General features: G+C 38.4%; 1 protein-coding gene across 7 annotated transcripts in view; it reads left to right on the forward strand.

The window, feature by feature from the left end:
* INTS14 (integrator complex subunit 14) overlaps positions 1-19,108 on the forward strand; it is a 28,767-nt gene that overhangs the window by 1,865 nt on the left and 7,794 nt on the right. For 5 of the 7 annotated variants that reach the window (XR_004383537.1, XM_032864676.1, XM_032864681.1 and 2 more), the window contains exons 2-9: positions 2,993-3,278; positions 5,056-5,163; positions 8,738-8,893; positions 9,660-9,778; positions 10,229-10,371; positions 12,551-12,643; positions 13,112-13,256; positions 14,630-14,763. Coding sequence is in view for 6 of the 7 variants with exons in the window: in XM_032864676.1 (XP_032720567.1) it covers positions 2,993-3,278; positions 5,056-5,163; positions 8,738-8,893; positions 9,660-9,778; positions 10,229-10,371; positions 12,551-12,643; positions 13,112-13,256; positions 14,630-14,763 (1,184 nt within the window). In the remaining variant the exon portion in view is untranslated. The remainder of the gene's footprint in view (positions 1-2,992; positions 3,279-5,055; positions 5,164-8,737; positions 8,894-9,659; positions 9,779-10,228; positions 10,372-12,550; positions 12,644-13,111; positions 13,257-14,629; positions 14,764-19,108) is intronic. The other 2 variants (XM_032864679.1, XM_032864680.1) reach the window with 1 other exon arrangement.

Here is a 19,108-nt window from a genome sequence, read left to right on the forward strand (position 1 = left end):
GGTTTCCCGAATTAACGTTCATCCTGTGTTTTGCCAAAGAATGTTCTGTGTGATGCCTTAGGGTAGTTTATTACTCATTATCAAATATTTGTCAAGCACATACCCTGTGCCAGTTACCGTGATAGGTTCTGAGGAGATGTTGGTGGGCACAATCTGACCCAGTCCCTGCCCTCAGTGACCTTATGGGCTAATATAGTATAATTGAACCAATATTATACAGGGCCTCACTTCTTGAACAGCACAGGTAAGACCCAGAAAGAAAAGAAACTGAGAAGATGAAGTAGTACCAAGTTGATACACTTAAGCCCATACATTTTACACTAAAGGAAACCCACAGGCTCTGAGAACCTGTTGAGTTTGACTTTGGGCACAGTTTTAACAAGCTTGATTACCTGGCTTTCTAGCCCATAGTAGCCAAGAAGAAGCAAATTAGGGAATTAGTTAGATAGAATGTAAGCTGATGGACTGAAAATTAATCATAAAAAGGCACCAAAACAGAGCACAATAGCCTGGATCCCTTGAATACAAGGCATTGTTTTTGTGTATATTCTACATAATCCCTGTTTTATGGGACCTTCATGGTAATTGTGTAGAAAAGGGTTAAATGGGAAACACAGGGTTAGCATGTTCAAACTGGATTTTTTGCTCTAGAACTTTTCAGTGTCTTTATTAATGCCTGAACTCATTTTTCTTAGAGCATCTCTCCAGAACAGTGTTCTGCAGCACACAATGCTGGTGTGGGGGTGGAAAAAAAAAAAAAAAAAACAAAACCAAAACGTCAAACCTAAGAACAACAGGGTGATAGGCAGTATTGGCGTGTAGAGTGGTGATGCCAAGTCATCATAGAGTAGGTTATGTTTTGCACAGTGTTTAATGAGGCAGAAAACAGGGATATGTATTTTAATTTTTCTACCAAAATGGCTAAACATTTTGGAATTTTAAAGAGTCTGGGGAAGTAATTTATATCCCTCATTTGATCTTTATTGACGTTAGATACATGAGGCACTACTGTATTTGAAATGTGTCTCGGGCCGCTATGTGGTAAAAAGGCTTTTCCCACTTCCCTTGAGTCCCTGACCCCTGTTTATAACCTTGCTTCCATGAACCATTAGGTTCTGAGTTCCTGACAGCCTATTTACAAGTGGAATTTTATAATAACGTTTGTAGTTGGACACTTGGCTGTAACAAGCAGTTTGGCCAGTGTTAAGTGTTTTTGAAGTAAGTTCCAAAAAAGAGGGGGCCCCTGGATGGCTTAGTTGTTAAGTGTCTGCCTTCAGCTCAGGTCATGATCCCAGGGTCCTGGGATCGAGCCCCACATCAGGCTCCCTGCTCTTCGGGAAGCCTGCTTCTTCCTCTCCCACTCCCCCTGCTTGTGTTCCCTCTCTCACTATGTCTGTCAAATAAATAAATCTTTAAATTAAAAAAAAGTCCAAAAGAAATTAGCGAGCATTTAATTTCTAACCAATTTTGTCCATCCAGGGTCTTCCCTAATTGTATATATACAATATATATATGCAGTGAGTTTTTTGAAGGTGCAATTAGAATATACGTACAATCCTATGACCTGCTTTTCTCATTTACTGGTATTTTATATAAATATTTCTCATATTTAAATACATGTCTTTTATTTATAGCTATATAAGAGTTCATTATGTCAAAAGACTATAGTTGCTTATCAACAGAGTAGCTGCAAGTTGTATCCCCATGAGCAAGTCTGTATATCTGAACTTTCTTGTTTATTTTTGAGAACAGAAATGTTTCTTCATGTAATACTCCATCCGTAATTTTAAAGGACTTTGTTTTCTCCATTTCTTCTGCATATTGACTTTTTTTTTTTTTGAAGATTTTATTAATTTACTTCTTTCTTTATTTATTTAGAGAGAGCCTGAGCTGGGGGAGGGACAGAGGAAGAAGGAAAAACAGAAAGGAAGATCTCAAGCACTACCAAGCATGGAGCCTGATGCGGGGCTCAATTCTAGGATCTTGAGATCATGACCTAAGCCAAAACCAAGAGTCAGATGCTTAACAACTACAACTGAGCCACCCAGGCTGCCCTCTACGTACTGACTTTTATACACGATTTCCTGAGATGATAATGTCAGCTGGCCTATATACGCTTTCTTTCATTTTGTTCTTTTCCCTCAATGAAAGCATTGTTTTCCAATTTACATACAGTATTTCTGAGCTGGTAGTAGTTTACTGCTTTTGTCATGCATAATGACTTCCAGCTTTGTCTAATTTGGATTATGACTCTACTAGCCCTTTAATTTTTACATTTTACATTCATTTTTTAGTAATAAAAGCATCAAGCAACAAGATAAATAAAAACGTAATTATTGCTGTATTGATTAAGAAAGTGATGGTGCCCCGAAAAAAGGGTAGCTTGTCAAAAAGCACCACCGTGTGACAGAAATGTTCCTTCATAAATTAAGTGTTGGAGAGGCGATGTAGGAATGTTTGTTATATTCAGTTGTATAAACTTTGAAATTATGAAAGTCAAGGGCTACCTGAATTTAATATATTTTTTAATAGAAATATGTGGTCCTTGGGACACCTGGGTGGTTCATTCAGTTAAGTGGCTGCCTTAGGCTCCAGTCCAGGCTCCAGGGTCCTGGGATCAGCTCCACATGGGGTTCTCTGCTCAGCAGGGAAGTCTGCTTCTTCCTCTTCCTTTGCTTGTGCTCTCTCCCCGCTTGTGCTTTCTCTCTCACTCTCTCTCTCAAATAAATAAAATCTTTAAAAAAAAAAAAAAAACAAAAAGCATGTGGTCCTTGATTTATGGCCATTTAGTGGGTGATTCTAGGAGTTGTTCACGCAGTGAATTAAGTTGCTTGCTTTCCTCCCTCTGAAGTCTCTGCAGTTTTGCCTTTACCTCAACTTAGATGAGGTTTGCCTTCACTCATTTCCTCAAAGTTTGGTTAAAATTAGGGTTGGAGAAAAAAAACTTTTCTCTCTGTAACATGTAAGACCTAATCATACTTATTTTCTACAGCATTTCTCTGTTCATAGCTGTTTGTTTGCACTCTGACCGGGAACACACTGGGATCATTTTCATCATGCCAACAGTGGTGGTAATGGACGTATCCCTTTCCATGACCCGACCTGTGTCGATCGAGGGGTCTGAGGAATATCAACGTAAGCACCTAGCAGCCCATGGTTTGACGATGCTGTTCGAGCACATGGCCACAAATTACAAGCTTGAGTTTACAGCCCTGGTGGTTTTTTCCTCACTTTGGGAGCTGATGGTTCCCTTCACAAGAGATTACAACACACTTCAGGTATAAAAAGTAATGAGTTATTATATGTACAGGGCCCAGATTTTTAGGAAGGAAAATAGTGTTATATTGCACTGAATATTTATAACTTGGACTTTTTTTTTTTTTTTAAGATTTATCCATTTATTGGGGGAGGGGGAGGAGCAGAGGGAGAGAGAACCTCAAAGCAGATTCCATGCTGACCACTGAGCACAATGATCTCAGGACCCTGAGATCAAGACCTGAGTGAAAACCAAGAGTCATGCTCAACTGACTGTGCCGCCCCAGTGCCCCAGAGAACTTGGACTTATTTAATTTAAGTGTATGGATATGATATCTGAATATGGCTATAAAACAAAGATTCACTTATTATAACCATCAGTCTATGGGTATAATATCTGAGTATAGCTGTGAAACAAAGATTCACAACCAGTAATAAAGGCCTTATGCCTTTGGTAGAGCTATGAGTTTGAGCTCTGAGTTGTTGCCTTATTTTCTTCTCTGAGTTTTCTGGAATTTTCTGTGGAAAGGAGAGCATAATAGGATGTAATTCCCCATTCTCTAAGATTCAGGGTACTTTAAATTCAACACCTTATTATTTTCTACTTTCCTATAAAACTTGAGATGAAAAATAGCCCTTATAAAAACCTTTATTCTAGAGTAATTAAAAATATTTCATCTCTAATAAATACCCTTTGATTTACAGATGCCAAGAAATTATAATTTTTAAACCTCAGTTGATGGTTCATAAGGTGTTGTCTGTGATATGCCAGAGAATTTACTTTCTGACAACATCTCCATCTATTTCCAGCAGTACCTCATAATGGTCAATAAGTGTGGAATTAAAACAGTTTAATACTTGTTGGGCAGGTTAGAGATCCAGGATTAGTGTAGTTTGATTTTTTTTTAAATAAAAAGTAATAAAATTTTGTTAAATCATTTATTTTCTCAGTTTTTTTTTTTTTAATGGTACTCAAAAGCTCTTTAAAAATTGCACTGGATTTCTTGTAAATGAATAGTAAACTAAGGATTTTGGATGTCCAGCAGTTTTGAAATTTAGAGTTGCTATATGAGTTGTTCAGAGTAGTCGTGAAAGCCAGGTGCCCTGGAGTCCTACTGATGGGGCTTAAATCTAGACTCTGCCATATCAAGGCATGCAGCCTGGGAAAGTTACCCCATCATTCTGTACCTTTGTTTCCTCATTTTAAAAATAGGTCAATAGGGGCGCCTGGGTGGCTCAGTTGCTTAAGCGACTGCCTTCAGCTTAGGTCATGATCCCATTGTCCTGGGATCGAGCCCTGCATCGGGCTCCCTACTTGGTGGGGAGCCTGCTTCTCCCTCTCACTCTACTGCTCTGCCTACTTGTGCGCTCTCTCACTCTCTCTGTCAAATAAATCTTTAAAAAATTAGTTAATAATTTATACTTTACAGAGTGTTGAGATAACTAAATGCATATGAAGTGCCTAGGCTGGTATTTATAATATATAGTTAGTACTCAATTTTTTTTTTTTTTTTGGCGGGTTTAAAAGTTCTTCATTTTAGTTACTTTCTTCAGGGTTCCCTTACAAAGCTATGGTGGACTGTTCACTCTCACTTGAGAATGGAATAAAGGGAAGCTCTTTTAATCGTCCTTTGTGGTTGAGGAAGCCTGTTTTTACCATTTTTCTTTGAGAAAATATGCTTTGGGGCTCTCAGAAACACATAGTCCCCTGTGTAACATTCATGCTTTGAACAGTTTATGTTGTTCTCTAATAACAAAACAGTACAAAATAATGAGCAATTTTATCTTTTATTCAATCAGGAAGCACTAAGTAATATGGATGATTATGATAAAACCTGCTTGGAATCTGCGTTAGTTGGTGTTTGCAATATCGTTCAGCAAGAATGGGGTGGTGCGATTCCTTGCCAGGTAACGATCAATTCCTTTTTTCCTAAGTTAAACCATTAAACCATTACTTTTTTCCTAAGTTAAAACCATTAACCACTGAGGTGATTTGATTTTCTTTAGGCTCTGACACAGCATGCATTGTAATTTCTATAAACTCTATTATACATTATTGGTATCTTTTTAAAAGAAGGCACTAAGTCAGCACTAATATGCTCAGAAAACAGCACAGTTATGCCTTAAGGAAAGCATTCTCCTAGCAGATTGGCTTATGGCAAACTAGTACTGTTTGTATAAAACACGAAGGGCTCACAATTGAGTTTCAGAACACTCAAATTACCGATTGTAATTTTGAGTGATAGAATTATAAACATCAGTACATGATAGTCTTCATTATCTTGGTGTAGCATTTTTTTAGCAAATGTTTGACCATCTCAACTGAGTTGTCTAAAAGTGATGAGTATGAATGTCATATGATCTATTGCCCTTCAGGTCCATAGTAGGTCCACATTAGCATCAAATGAGAACAGAGTATTAGGATAAAAAGAATTAGAAGTTTGCTCTAAACAGGTATAAACATACCTTGGAGATATTGTGTGTTTGGTTCAGACTATCAGAATAAAGCTGACGTTGCATAAAGTTGAGTCAGTTGAAGTTTCTGGTTTCCCAGTATGTATAAAATTTTTACACTGTACTGTAGTCTATTAAGTTACAATAGCATTATGTCTAGAAGACATAATGTCTATACCTTAATTAAAAAATACTTTATTGCTAAAATGCTAGCCATCATCTGAACTTTCAGCAAGTCATAATCACTGGTCACAGATCACTATAACAAAGATAATGAAAAAGTTTGAAATATTGCAAGAATTACCGCCACGTGACACACAAACACAAAGCGAGAAAATACTGTTAGAAAAACGGCACCGATAAACTTGCTCAGGGCAGGGCTGCCATAGACCTTCAGTTTGTAAAAACTACAATATCTGTGAATATATTGCAACAAAGCACAAAAGTAAATATGCTTGTGCTTTGAGAAGTGGTAGTATAATTTAAAGGAGAAAACAAATCACTAAAAGGAAAATTAGAGTAATCTACAACAGGAGTCAGCAAGCTTTTTGATGTTTGTGACAACTTCTCAATTCCACTGTCATAGCATGAAAGCAACCACAGTTAATAAGTACATAAATGACTTTATTTACAAAAACAGGCAGTGGGCCATAGTGTATGATTTTTTTGTTATATGGTCAAATACCTGTTCCTCAGTAGTGTCAGTGACATTACTGGTATTTATTTTTTAACTAAAAATAAGATTGTGGTTGCCTGGGGGTGAAGGAACAGTAGGGAATTGACTCAAATGAAGCACAAGGGAAAATGGGAAGTGCCAGGACTGGTCTTTATCTTAATGTAGAAGTGGTTCCTCACCAAATAGAGTTGTTGGAACTCCCAGAACCATATACTAAGAAGGATGAAGTTTATTGCATGTAAATTATATCTCAGTAAACCCACCTTTTAAGTTTGTTTTTTTCTTACTACAAAACCACCTGTTTTACAGAGTATGAGCTCATGGGTTAATGAAGACCCTGAGCTGTTACTAAAAGGTGAAATCATTTTAATAAATGCCATAAATGTCTTTTGATCACTTCCCTTTCAGAAATAAAAATGTTTGGCATTTCATAAACATTGTTTGGTAAATCTGCATACAGAATATCCTAAGAATATATTGTATATTGAATAAATGAAATTTTGTTGTCAGTATCTTCTGAACTGGAAGCTAGTGGAGAGCAGTTTCCTTTGCTGCTGCTTCAGTCATTTTAGAGAAGAAATTCAGAAAATTTGTAACAAGCAAGGTCTTGTGCAACACACAGCCTTCTGCCTGTTAATATTTTTTCTTCCTTTACAGAAGGAAGAATCTGAATTTGAGATGTCCTATACCCTGAGGGCCCGGGGCCGGGCCTGGATCCACTTAGGTTTGCTTGATGAGTTTTAGAGTGAACCACGTCCAAAATACCATACTAGAGATAGAAGTTATTAGTGATTATTTTTATAATCCGTTACTGTCAAATAGAGTTGTTTTAATGTGGAAATTTGCTAACCAGGGTTTCAGCCAGCCGGACTGTGTCTTCATTATCTGTGTAGTCTGTCTCATTTTGACATTGCATGAAAAATTTCATCACACAGCATCTGAAAAAAGTAGGGGCAGAAGTAAATCATTATATAGCAGTTGTTCGTATAAGAAGAAACTGCCTTATCTAGTCAGTTGACTGTCTTCCCAGAAAATGACATCTCTCTAGGTGACTGCCATTGAGCATTCTTCGACTTTGGAAATGAGTGCCAGTCTTGGTACTTCACATGGTGCGGTCGCCTGATACTACTTTAGTGGCCCATTATTATCAAGTTAGAAGGCTAGGGGAGGAAGAGCAAAAATAATCCTCCCCTGGAATGCTTGGAAAATCTGCCACCACATAGGATCACTGAGGCAGTGAGGAAGAAATTTAATTTGTAACTATTGTCCATTGTTGGTATATTTTGAAGGCTTTTTCAGATTACAGATTGGTTAAGAGTGTACTTTAAAGGCTTATAATGTCTGGTTAAATGGCTTTTATAAATACATTTTTTTAGAGCAGGAGAACGGCAGAGGGAGAAAGAGCAGGCTCCATGCCCAGCACGGAGCCAGACACAGGGCTCGTTTTGACAACCCTGAGATCATGACCTGAGCTGAAATCAAGAGTCAGACACTTAACCGACTGAGCCACCCAGGCACCCCTATAAATACATTTTTTTTTTTTCAGGATTTTTTTTATTCATTTGACAGAGAGCACAAGTAGGTAGGGCACAGGCATAGGGAGAAGCAGGCTCCCCCCTGACCAGAGAGCCTGATGTAGGGCTTGCTCCCAGGACCCTGGGATCGTGACCTGAGCTGAAGGCAGAGGCTTAACTGACCGAGCCACTCAGGCGCCCCTATAAATATATTTTTAAAGCAGTTGTCATCTTAATTGCCCATGGATAAAGCTTGTCATCTTTGAAAATAGTGTCAAGGTCAGACTTCTGTCCTGATGCTTCCTAGGGTCACATGTAAAATAGAACCACATGTCATTCTTGACGTCCAGTGCCAGGTTCTAGTTTTAATACAATTTAGTATGAGTTGGTTATGATTTTAAGTGTTTATAAATAGGTACTATTTTTTAGGTTTAATTAGATAAAATACAGGAAAGTGCATAGATGTTAAACACGTAATTTACTGAGTTTTGACAGATGCACACACCTATGTGTAACCACCACTCCAGTTAAGATCTAGCACGTTTCCATTACCCACCAGTTTCTTCACTTTCCCCTTTCTAATCTATATCCCCCCAACACCCCACAGCTTCTATTTGACTTATCTTAGCTTTGTTGTACCTGTTCTAGAACTTCATGTAGAGAATCACACAATGTGTCCTTTTTCACTTGACAGAATGTTTTTGAGATTTATTCACCTTGTTGCTTGTCTCCCTGCAGAGGTGGGTTTTTCAGTGTAAATGCCATTAGGGAGAAATGAGACTGCTTTAAATAAAAATGTTATTTCATGTACAAACCTCCTCTCATTCCTTGCAAACAGGTTGTTCTGGTGACAGATGGCTGTCTTGGCATTGGTAGAGGGTCACTTCGGCATTCCCTAGCTACTCACAGTCAACGAGGCGAGAGCAACAGGTTTCCGCTACCTTTTCCTTTCCCATCTAAGTTATACATCATGTGCATGGCAAATCTGGAGGAGGTAATACTGAGTTCTTTTTAGTTTGATTGGATACATTTTAGGACTTTATTTTTAGTATATTCCATTAGTTTTATATTGTATATACTATAACATTGAACTTCATTGCTTTCAGCTGAGGCTAATCACTAAATTTGGAAGGCTCTAGGTCTCAAATGCTTTTTTGAAGATTCAGTGTTGTCCATCTCTGGAAACATAGCTGGCAGGAGTTGTTATCTATCCTTCAGATGCATAAGAGTTAAAATGTTCTTTTTGGTATTAGACATTTACCTTGTTTAGAAATTCTTATGTCCATTCCACCAGAAACACTGACAGAAATGTACTTGAACTTTTCTGGTAAAGTAACATTACTGTGAAGTATGCTTTATTAAACTCTACTTCCTGGTTTTCCCATTTATTTGGGAAAGTTATTTAACATTTGTTCACCTCAGTTTTTCTATCTGTGAAATGTAGATAATGATAGCTCTCACCGAAAAGATGTTAGAGACACTTTGGAGAGAAGATACTGTGCAAATACCAACTGTGGTCACTTCTGAGAATCTTTGCAAAACTACTTCTGAGTAAAATAGCTCTACTGGTATGATTTTCTATAGCATTCCTCTTGGTAACCTTGAATCAAAATTGTTATAGTTATTTTCGCCTCAGGTTGTTTAAAAAAAAATCTCTGTTATTTATTGCCTGTGTTATTGTGATGGGTGTGACCTTGGTGTGCTGATAATAATTTGGCATTTTGTGCCACTTTAAAAGGGTCATCTGTTTTGCTTTGTAGCTTCAGAGTACTGATTCCTTGGATTGTCTTGAACGTCTCATAGATTTAAACAATGGCGAAGGACAGATTTTTACTATCGATGGCCCCCTGTGCTTGAAAAATGTACAGTCTATGTTTGGGTAAGTATATGCTTACAGCTTTTTTGCCTTCTTACAATCTGTTATTATAATTTGATATTCAGCTATAATGTCTGTTTCACTATTTCTAACTATTGTCATTTCATTTTCCCCGAGTTGCACAATTTTCAGGCAAAATGATTGGTAGTAGTGATTTTTAAAAGTTCATTCCCTTTTAAATTAAGTGGGACTAAATCAATAATGCCTATAGATACTGACTTCCTTACAATGACTCAGCAGTTTCAAAAGATTAACTTGCTTTTGGGCTTTTCAGAATTGAAATTTCCTCACCAAAAATGTCAGATTTTGTTCTGTTTCACAAATGGTCAGATCATAGTTTTAAGAATTGATTTGAAGGGAAAAATAAACTTAACCTCTTGAAAAAATTACTTGAAATAAATGCTATGTATCCTAGAAATACTCTTCTTATAACAATTAATCATCATATTCTAGAAAACTGATAGATCTGGCGTATACACCTTTCCACGCTGTTCTCAAGTGTGGCCACCTCACTGCTGATGTGCAGGTCTTCCCCAGACCAGAGCCCTTTGTTGTAGATGAGGAAATCGATCCCATCCCTAAAGTCATCAACACAGGTGATGTGTTTTTTTTTTTAACTTTCTTCTTAGTTCTTTTGTTATCTTTATTTTCTTATAACTTCTCGCATCTTCTCTATCCAGGAGGGTTTAAAAGAAATGTAAATTCTGACTCTAGGGTGCTGTTGTCATCACCAGTGTATACATTTTGAATGGAAGGAGGCATTGCCAAAATGGTGGCAGGCTTGTGGTATTTCATGGTGATCTCCAGTCCTAGTAACTATAGCCACAAATTACTAGAGTTGGAAATCATGATCAGATTCACTAGCCATGAAATCCCTGAAGGAATTCTTAATATAGATACTAAGATTGATTAGCCTCATAAATAAGATCATCTGTGAAGAGCTAGCTTCTAGATTTAGCTGTGTGATTCTTCCTGTGTGACCTTGGACAAGTCACTTCCTCTCATACTGACTGGCTAGGTGAGTGAAATCTCTAGATGAGTCATGGTCTCTCTGAGGTCTCCACTCTGATACACCATACCCCTCGAGCCCTGCTGCTTGTATTTTCACTAAAAGGAGACATGCTCCTGCTTTTCCCTGGTTTGTGCTAGAGGTGTGCTTTGCTGAAATTGGCAGAGTGAGTCAGAAGTCATGAGGAAGAGTGAAGAGGAGAGTTGTCTCCAGTTGGTGGATGGACTCCTTGAGTGGTGGGTACACATTCAGCCATCACTGTTTCATCGTTGTACCTTCAGTGCCTAGCATAGCATCTGATGCTTAGTAGGTGTTCACCAGGTAAATGTCTGGTCAACCAGTTATAATAGAATTAAGTGCACAATAAATATTCATTTCACTTACGGGTGTGCAGATTTGAAGGAGTCTGAGAGTAAAGGGCATGCAGAGGCTTTTTATTTTTTGTGCCTTTAGCCTCTGGCTGTCTAGAAGTCAACATTCATCTCTTTCATGAACTACTGCAGTGTGTTCAGCTGTGCCAAATGTTTTGTTGCCTTCAGACCAGCTATATTCTACTTCCTTCCCATCCTTTTTTGATGGGTAACTTTGAATAGATCTCTTCTTGTCCATATAAACTTTTAGTCCAAGATCTTTGTTATAGCTTACACCACTTCGAAATGTAGACCTTTTGCTACTCAAAGGAAAAATATGTAACTGCTTATGCTGACTTATTCGTTATTCAGCTAAAGAAGGTAATGGCAGCAAATCTCCAGAGAAGCAAATTTCCTGACATAGTAGAAGTACAGTGTACTCACCATGACCCTGATTTTTTTAAAAATTGCTTTGAGAGGGGCTCAGTCAGTTAAGCATCTACCTTTTGCTCAGGTCATGATCCCAGAGTCCTGGGATCAAGCGCCATGACAGGTTACCCGCTTAGCGGGGAGCCTGCTTCTCTCTCTCCTTCAGCCTGCCACTCACTCTGCTTTTGCGCTCGCGCTCTCTCTCTCGCTCTCTCTCTCTCTCTCTCTCTGTCAAGTGAATAAATCTTTTTTAAAAAAATCGTTTTGAGAATATGAGTATGTCTGTGCCTGGAAGAAAGACTGAAAAGCAATTCAATAAAATACTAATAGATGTTTCTTTTGATGGTGAATAATGAGTGACCTTATTTTTCCTCTTCACAATTTTTAGTGTTTTCTAAGTTTTTCTACTATTTATATAATCAGAAAATAAACTTTTAATAAGTACTTTGGGATAAAACTTTTATTTTTTACCTATTAGGTTTCCGGCAAGTACTCTGGGTCTTTAATACAGCTTCTGTAAAGCAAAGAAATCATTGTCATATTTAGACTGCTACCTTGGGCTTCTAGTGAATGTATTTCTTTCTCACGGAAATGTTTTTAGTAATAGCTTTACAGTCCAAGGACGTTTGCTCCTCCTGCAAGGATGGAGTGGTGGAAGTGCTTGACTATGACGCCCCCTGCCGACCCTAACATCCTTGACTAAACAGAAGGATTGGATGTTTAAGCTTTTGCCTTGGCTGGGGTCCTAGCCTCATAAAAATAAAGTCTAACTGGTTTGTCTTACAACTTAAATCATTAAATGAAAGGCAGTTATTCTTGTATCTTGAGCTGTTTAAAATGCAAATTATGAGTCATCCAGAGAAACGTCTAATAACCTTCCTAGTCACATCTGAATTCCTCACCTAAATGCTATATTTGTGAAACCTAGTACATAGAAAATAATGTATTTCCCTGTCCATTAATTCAGTGTTGATTCATTCTTTTCAGATTTGGAAATAGTGGGATTTATTGATATAGCTGATATTTCAAGTCCCCCAGTTCTGTCCAGACATCTGGTCCTACCAATAGCACTTAACAAAGGTGAGTTCTCTTCCTATTCTAGTGATATAGATGAAGCATCTTATGATCTAAAGTTATTCTTAAATGTATATAGTTGATAGTAGGACAGCCCATTTTGCAGAATTAGAGGAAAGGAATAGTTACTGGATTTGATTTTTAAAAATGGAATGTTTCCTAATAATACTAGAAGACCATTTCTGTTATTTTAATTCCACCGCCAGAAAAAAATCCCTTTAGCTGTCAGCCCCTAGTTTTCCATCTCCATCAGCCCCAGGTAACCACTAAATGTTTTTCTGTTTCTATAGGTTTACCTATTCGAGATGTTTCATTTAAATGGAATTCATATAATATGTGAAAACTGATTTTTATATGGACATAGGAAAACGAGAAAAGGAGTTTTTTTAACTTGTTACAATATTTCTTTATAACTGAATACCCTCCTTCCAAGGCTAGAAACAACCAGCTAATCTTATTCTGATCTTTTCACAGAAGGTGATGAGGTGGGTACTGGCATAACTGATGACAATGAAGATGAAAATTCAGCCAATCAAATTGCGGGCAAAATACCCAACTTTTGTGTCCTGCTCCATGGCAGCCTGAAAGTAGAAGGAATGGTGGCAATAGTTCAGTTAGGGTAAGGAACTTTGTTTACCTTTGGTTGAATGAGGGAGAATCAATTTACAGAGTGAAATATTTCCCGGATTTTTCCTTATCACCTTTTTCTTCCCCCTGCCATACTTTTCCCACCTACCATCACCTCCTAAACTGCTCTTTAAGTTATCCCCTAGAATAAGTACAGAGTGAGCCTTTTAATTATATTGCTTTTATATTATATCCTTTTATAGTATATCTTTTTATATTACATCCTTTTATATTATTTCCTATAGTTTTCCTCTTTTCTATCTGGGAAATCTGGATTCAGTTATAACAGTTCTGCTACTTGCTCTGGGATCTTAAGCAATATTCACAGGCTCCTCAGCTATAAGATGAGGAGGTAGAACTAAATGAAAAAGGATACCAAGAATATTGATTGAAAATTTTACCATGTGCCAGGTGCTCCTCCAGTCACTTTACATATATTAATTTTATGTAACCCCTCACAACAACACTCTGCAGAGGGTGTCAGTGTTTTCCCTATTGTATAGATGAGAAACTGAGGCTTAGGGAGGTCAGGGAACTTGCTCAAGGTCACACAGCTTATAAATGAAAGAGCCAGGGTCCTTACCCTTGCATTCTGACTCCAGACCCCATATTCATAACCACTGTGCTGTAACCCTTCCCTGTGGGGAACACCTCTCTAGCTTTTACATTTGCTACAGTCTTGAAATTTGCAAAACCATCTGCTTCCCTTTCTATAATACCTATTGTTAGGAAAGAAGAGGTGACTGATCATCTTCTGGCCATCACCTGGGGTTGACTGGTATAGAAGATGAAGAGGTTAGGAGTACTCAGGTGAAGCTCCATTTCTACTTGAGTTAAAATTACCTGGTTCAAAAAGAAGAAAGCGATTCTTATTAGGTATTAGTTTGCTGTATTTCTTGGTACCCAAGCTGCTTGTACTGACTAGCTCTGAATATGAGAGTCCTCTAGGGCCTTTTGAGAAGCAGGAACAGAGCTGGGTGATGGCTTTGTGCCCTTTGTTAGAAATGCTGCTCTGTGTTGGTGCTGCTGTGAATGACTCAGGGAGGCAGCTGAAACATGGGTTGCAACCCTTTGTCCTCCCTACCTCTGTAGCTATTTGTTGCCCTTGTGATTTTTTTCTTTCCTAAGATTGCTTTTGATTTCTGTATCTACCTAATTGAATAATAATACATTTCCCAGAGGAATGGCAATATCAGAGGATAGCAGTATGCATTTTCAGTTTTAGGATTTGGCTTTAGTAAAAATGAGCCTAATTTCAAAGCTGAAGACCCATGTCTTTTCAAGAGAAAAACACTGGCTAGACTTATATAATTTCATAGTCCCAGGCTTGACATTCTTTTGATCTTCCATCTTCTCTCCATCTAGTCCTGAATGGCATGGAATGCTCTACTCACAAGCTGACAGCAAGAAGAAATCAAACCTCATGATGTCTCTCTTTGAGCCTGGCCCAGAACCTCTCCCATGGCTAGGGAAAATGGCACAGTTGGGTCCTATTTCAGGTATAACCCAGATCAGATTTTACTTACCTTGACTTTGTTTTCTCTCTGCTATTCTGAATGGCTCTGACTGCAGTCAGAGAGCTGTGTGATCTCCCCGACACATGTGCTGTGGTCTCTAATGCAGATATGTGCATGGAGAACCCCAGCAGAGTGTGATGTTTGAACTTTCAACTTTATGTCAAGGGAAACTGACATTTAGATTGCTTTAAGTAAACGTAAGTGCTCTGACTGCTTAGAGTGAAAAGCTACTGTCCATAAACATTTTTTTCTTCAGTATACTGTTTTCAACTCAGTAACCCCAGTCATTTATAGATAATTTAATCCCCTTCCTTCTTAAAAATGTTTTCCCTTAGATTTCCCAATATTCCATTCTTCTGATACTTGTTTCTTTAGCAGCTTTGCCTTATCTTGTTGTCTTGTCTTCCTCTTGTCTCATGATTTTCAGGATGTTTTCCTTTGCCGCCTTCTCTTGGATTATTATTCTCTCTTGACTATTCCATTAGACATTATAGCTTCAGACTCCCCTAGATGTAGAACTCTGGTCCTACTTGATCTCTCCCTGAAACTTGCATATCATGTTTCCAATTCCTAGTTAGACCTCTCCACCTGGGTATTCTGCCATAGTACCAAGCAGCTCAGCATGTTTGTTAAGGAAACCATCGTCTCTTAAACCTTCCCTCCTAAGCTGTTCCTTTTTATGATTTTCCCGCTCCTGATTGAGGCCTACGTATTCCTGGGTACTCAGGCTCCAACTGTAGAGTCATTCTGGACTCATTTGGGCCCATTTCAATTTCAGAAACATCTACTAAACAAACTTGTGAGGGGTAAAAGACTTGTACGAGATCAGGGTTGGCCTGGATGATCGGCTCTGCGTAGAGGACGCAGGAAAATCTTCACAGAGGAGGGACACCCAAACTGAGGTTTGAAGAAAAAGATTTGCTGAGCTAATGAAGGAAGAAGAGGCATTCTGGACAAAGGGATCACCTATAGAAAAGCAAAGCTAGAACACAAAGCATGGGTGGGGCGGGGAGGGCCCGGTGGTGGGTTAGAAGTTGGCAGTGGCTGGAATAGGGCATACCTCCTCTGAAATGTGAAAGCTGAGACTATTCTGCAGATACTGGGAAGCCACTGAAGGGGATGCATATGAGAAGTGGAGATACCAGTTAGGAGACTTTTTTTTTCTGGGTACTGGTGCTCCCTGGAGATCCATAGTATGGCTGAAATTCAAGTGAGAGCTAATAAATTGGCATTTAGAAAGATAATTCTGGGGATGTCTGGGTGGCTCAGTTAAGTATCTGACTTTGTTTTGGTTTCAGCTCAGGTCATAACCTCAGGCCCCACACTGGGGTCTGTGCTCAGTGGGGACTCTGCTTGAGATTTTCTCTCCCTCTCCCCCTGCCCTGCTCAGGCATGTGTGCTCTCTCTCTCTCTCTCTCTTTCTCTCAAATAAGTAAATAAATAAAATCTTCAAAAAAGAAAGATAGATAATTCTGTGGAGTGAGGATTTGGAAAGGTAAGAGCATCCAGCAGTTACAAGTTTGCTGTGACAGTCCTGGAGATGTAAGGATGAGAGCCGGAACAGGGAGGTTAGGGATCCATGCAAAAGATACTCAGGAGGCAGAATCAACTTTGCTCATTTTGCCTGTGAGATTTAGGTAGAGGAGGCTAGAGACAATTCGTGTAAGAGTTCCTGAAAGAGGACAGAGTTTAATACATAGTTTTTTAGTTATAAGCGTAGTTAAAATGGTGAGAATGAGGACAATTGCTTAGGGCAGTGGTTCACACATTTGAGTTTTTGTGTACAAAACTAAACAAAAGACAAACAAAAAACCCAGAACTTGTTTAAAAATTGTTTCCTGGGCCCCACTTATGGAGATTCTAATTCATTCGGTCTGGATTCCAGCCCAAAAAACTTGCAGTTTTAGTATTATCCAAGTGATTACAGCCCAGGTGATCCATAACCACACTTTAAGAAGCCCTTGCCTCAGGAAAATATGTAATTAAGGCAAAAAGAGAGCCAAGAACCAAACCCCTAGAAAAGGTTAACTATGGGGTCAGTGGAAAGGGCCCTAATAAAGGAAAATAAGAAGGAATAAGTAGAAGGAAAAGTGGAAGAAAGTGATGTCACAGAAGCCAAGAGAATAAAGAGACGAAAGAAGAAAGTAGTGTCTCATACACATGTACAATACATAGCCTGCTTACCCTGTCTTAAACAATGTACGTTTATGTCAGTTAGGCCTGAAGGATGCCTTTGCCACTGAAGCCTAGAAAAGATTTTGATTAAATATTGACCGTAGAAGCTAGGCAGTAAGACTTTTCAGTAAAGGGCCAGATAGTAAATATGCTAGGCTTTGCAGACCGTATGATCTCTGTCATGACTACTGAACTTTGCTATTGTAGCACAATACATAAATGAATAGGAATGACCTATTCCAATAAAATAATCTTATGGACAACAGAATTTGAATTTCACATAATTTTCATGTGTCATGAAATATTTTTATTTCCCCCCAACTATGTAATGTAAAGACCATTTTTAACTCAAAACCAGGCAGTTGGCCAGCTCTTGAGCTAGGATGCAGGGTCTGGGGTTTTAAAGTTCACACAGGAGAAGAGATACAACTTTGTTTCCAAACCAGACAAAGAACTGAAATCTCTGAGTAAAGCTAGGAATGTGGAAGGTCTAGCCCCTCAGTGAAAGGACGACAAGAAAAATTCCCTGCCAAGCCAGGGTCCTGATGGGGGGGCTTGATCCCAGGACTCTGGGATCTTGACGGTTAGCCGCTTAACCGACTGAGCCATCCAGGTGCCCTAAGGTCTGGGCTTTTTTTTTTTTTGGTCTCTTTCTTTATTTGTTTTATTTCTGAAATTACATGAGTAAAATCATGTCATGTCTTGTCTTTCTCTGATTTATTTCGCTTAGCATTGTGCCCTCTAGATTCATCCATATTGTTACAAATGGCAGGATTTCCTTCTTTTTTATGGCTGAATAATACGTGTGTGTGTGTGTTCCACATATTCTTTATCCATCTATCTATAGACCGATACATAGAGGTTGCTTTCATATCTTGGCTATTGTAAATAATGCTACAGTAAACATAGGGTTGCATATATCTTTTTGAATTTGTGTTTTCATTTTCTTTGGGTAAATACTCAGTAGTAGAATTAATTAACCATGGTAGTTCTGTGTTTGAGTTTTTGAAGAACCTCCACACTGTGTTCCACAGCCACTGCACTCATTTGTATTGTCACCAGCATGGCCCAAGGGTTTCTTTTTTTCCACATCCTGGCCAACACTTGTTATTTTTGTTTGTTTGTTTGTTTTTAAGATTTATTTATTTGTTTCAGAGAGAGAGTATACATGTCGAGATAGGGGCAGAGGGAGAGAATCTTTCAAGCAGACTCCTCTCAGAGTGGGGAGCCTGATCCAGGGCTCTATCCCATGACGCATGATGTGACTGACCTTAGCTGAAACCAAGAGTCATTTGCTTAACTATCTGAGCCACCCAGATGCCCCTATTTTTTGTGTGTTTTTATTTTAGTCATTCTGACAGGTATAAGGTGGTATCTCATTATGGTTTTGATTTGTATTTCCCTGATGATCACTGATGATGAGCATCTTTTTATGTGTCTGTTGGCCGTTTGTATGTCCTGTTTGGATATGTCTTTTCAGCTCCTCTGCCTATTTTTTAATTGTAGTATTTGTTCTTCTGGTATTGAATTGTATAAGTTCTTGATATATTTTGGTTATTAACCCCTTATTGGATATAATCAATTACAGATATCTTCTTCCATTCAGTAGGTTGCCTTTTTGTTGTGTTGATGGTTTTCTTCGCTGTGCAAAAAGCTTTTTATTTTGGTGTACTCCCAATAGCTTTATTTTGCTTGCATTTCCCTTGCCTGAAGAGACATACCTAGAAAAATGTTTCCACGGCCAATGTCAAAGAACTTGTTTTTTTTAATTTTTAGTTAAAACAAGGCAAGCAAAATGGTGCGGTTGTTTATACCTATCCCTCCTATTTCTCATTCTGTTCTTAGTAACAACTACTTACAACTTCTAATTGTAAGAGGGTTTGGGGGGTTTTTTTGGTATTTACATTTCTAAATAATATAAGTATATATTTCATGACTTTTCTTTTCATTTTAAATGTCATTTTGACTTTTTAAGGTTGACTGCTTAGCTCTCTTACCGCCACTGTCCCCACCCACCCACCCACCCAAGAAGAACATTTTTCCCTTCCTCTGTCCTTCCAGTGTGATTATAGTGTTCTTTTTGGGTGAAGCAGTATTCTGTCCTTGTTAGATGATGTGAACGTTATTTATGACTAAATGACTAAGCTGTGTG

Source organism: Lontra canadensis, unplaced genomic scaffold (assembly GCF_010015895.1).
Source record: "Lontra canadensis isolate GAN:19392208 unplaced genomic scaffold, GSC_riverotter_1.0 scaffold28, whole genome shotgun sequence".
In the NCBI taxonomy this organism is placed as follows: domain Eukaryota; kingdom Metazoa; phylum Chordata; class Mammalia; order Carnivora; family Mustelidae; genus Lontra; species Lontra canadensis.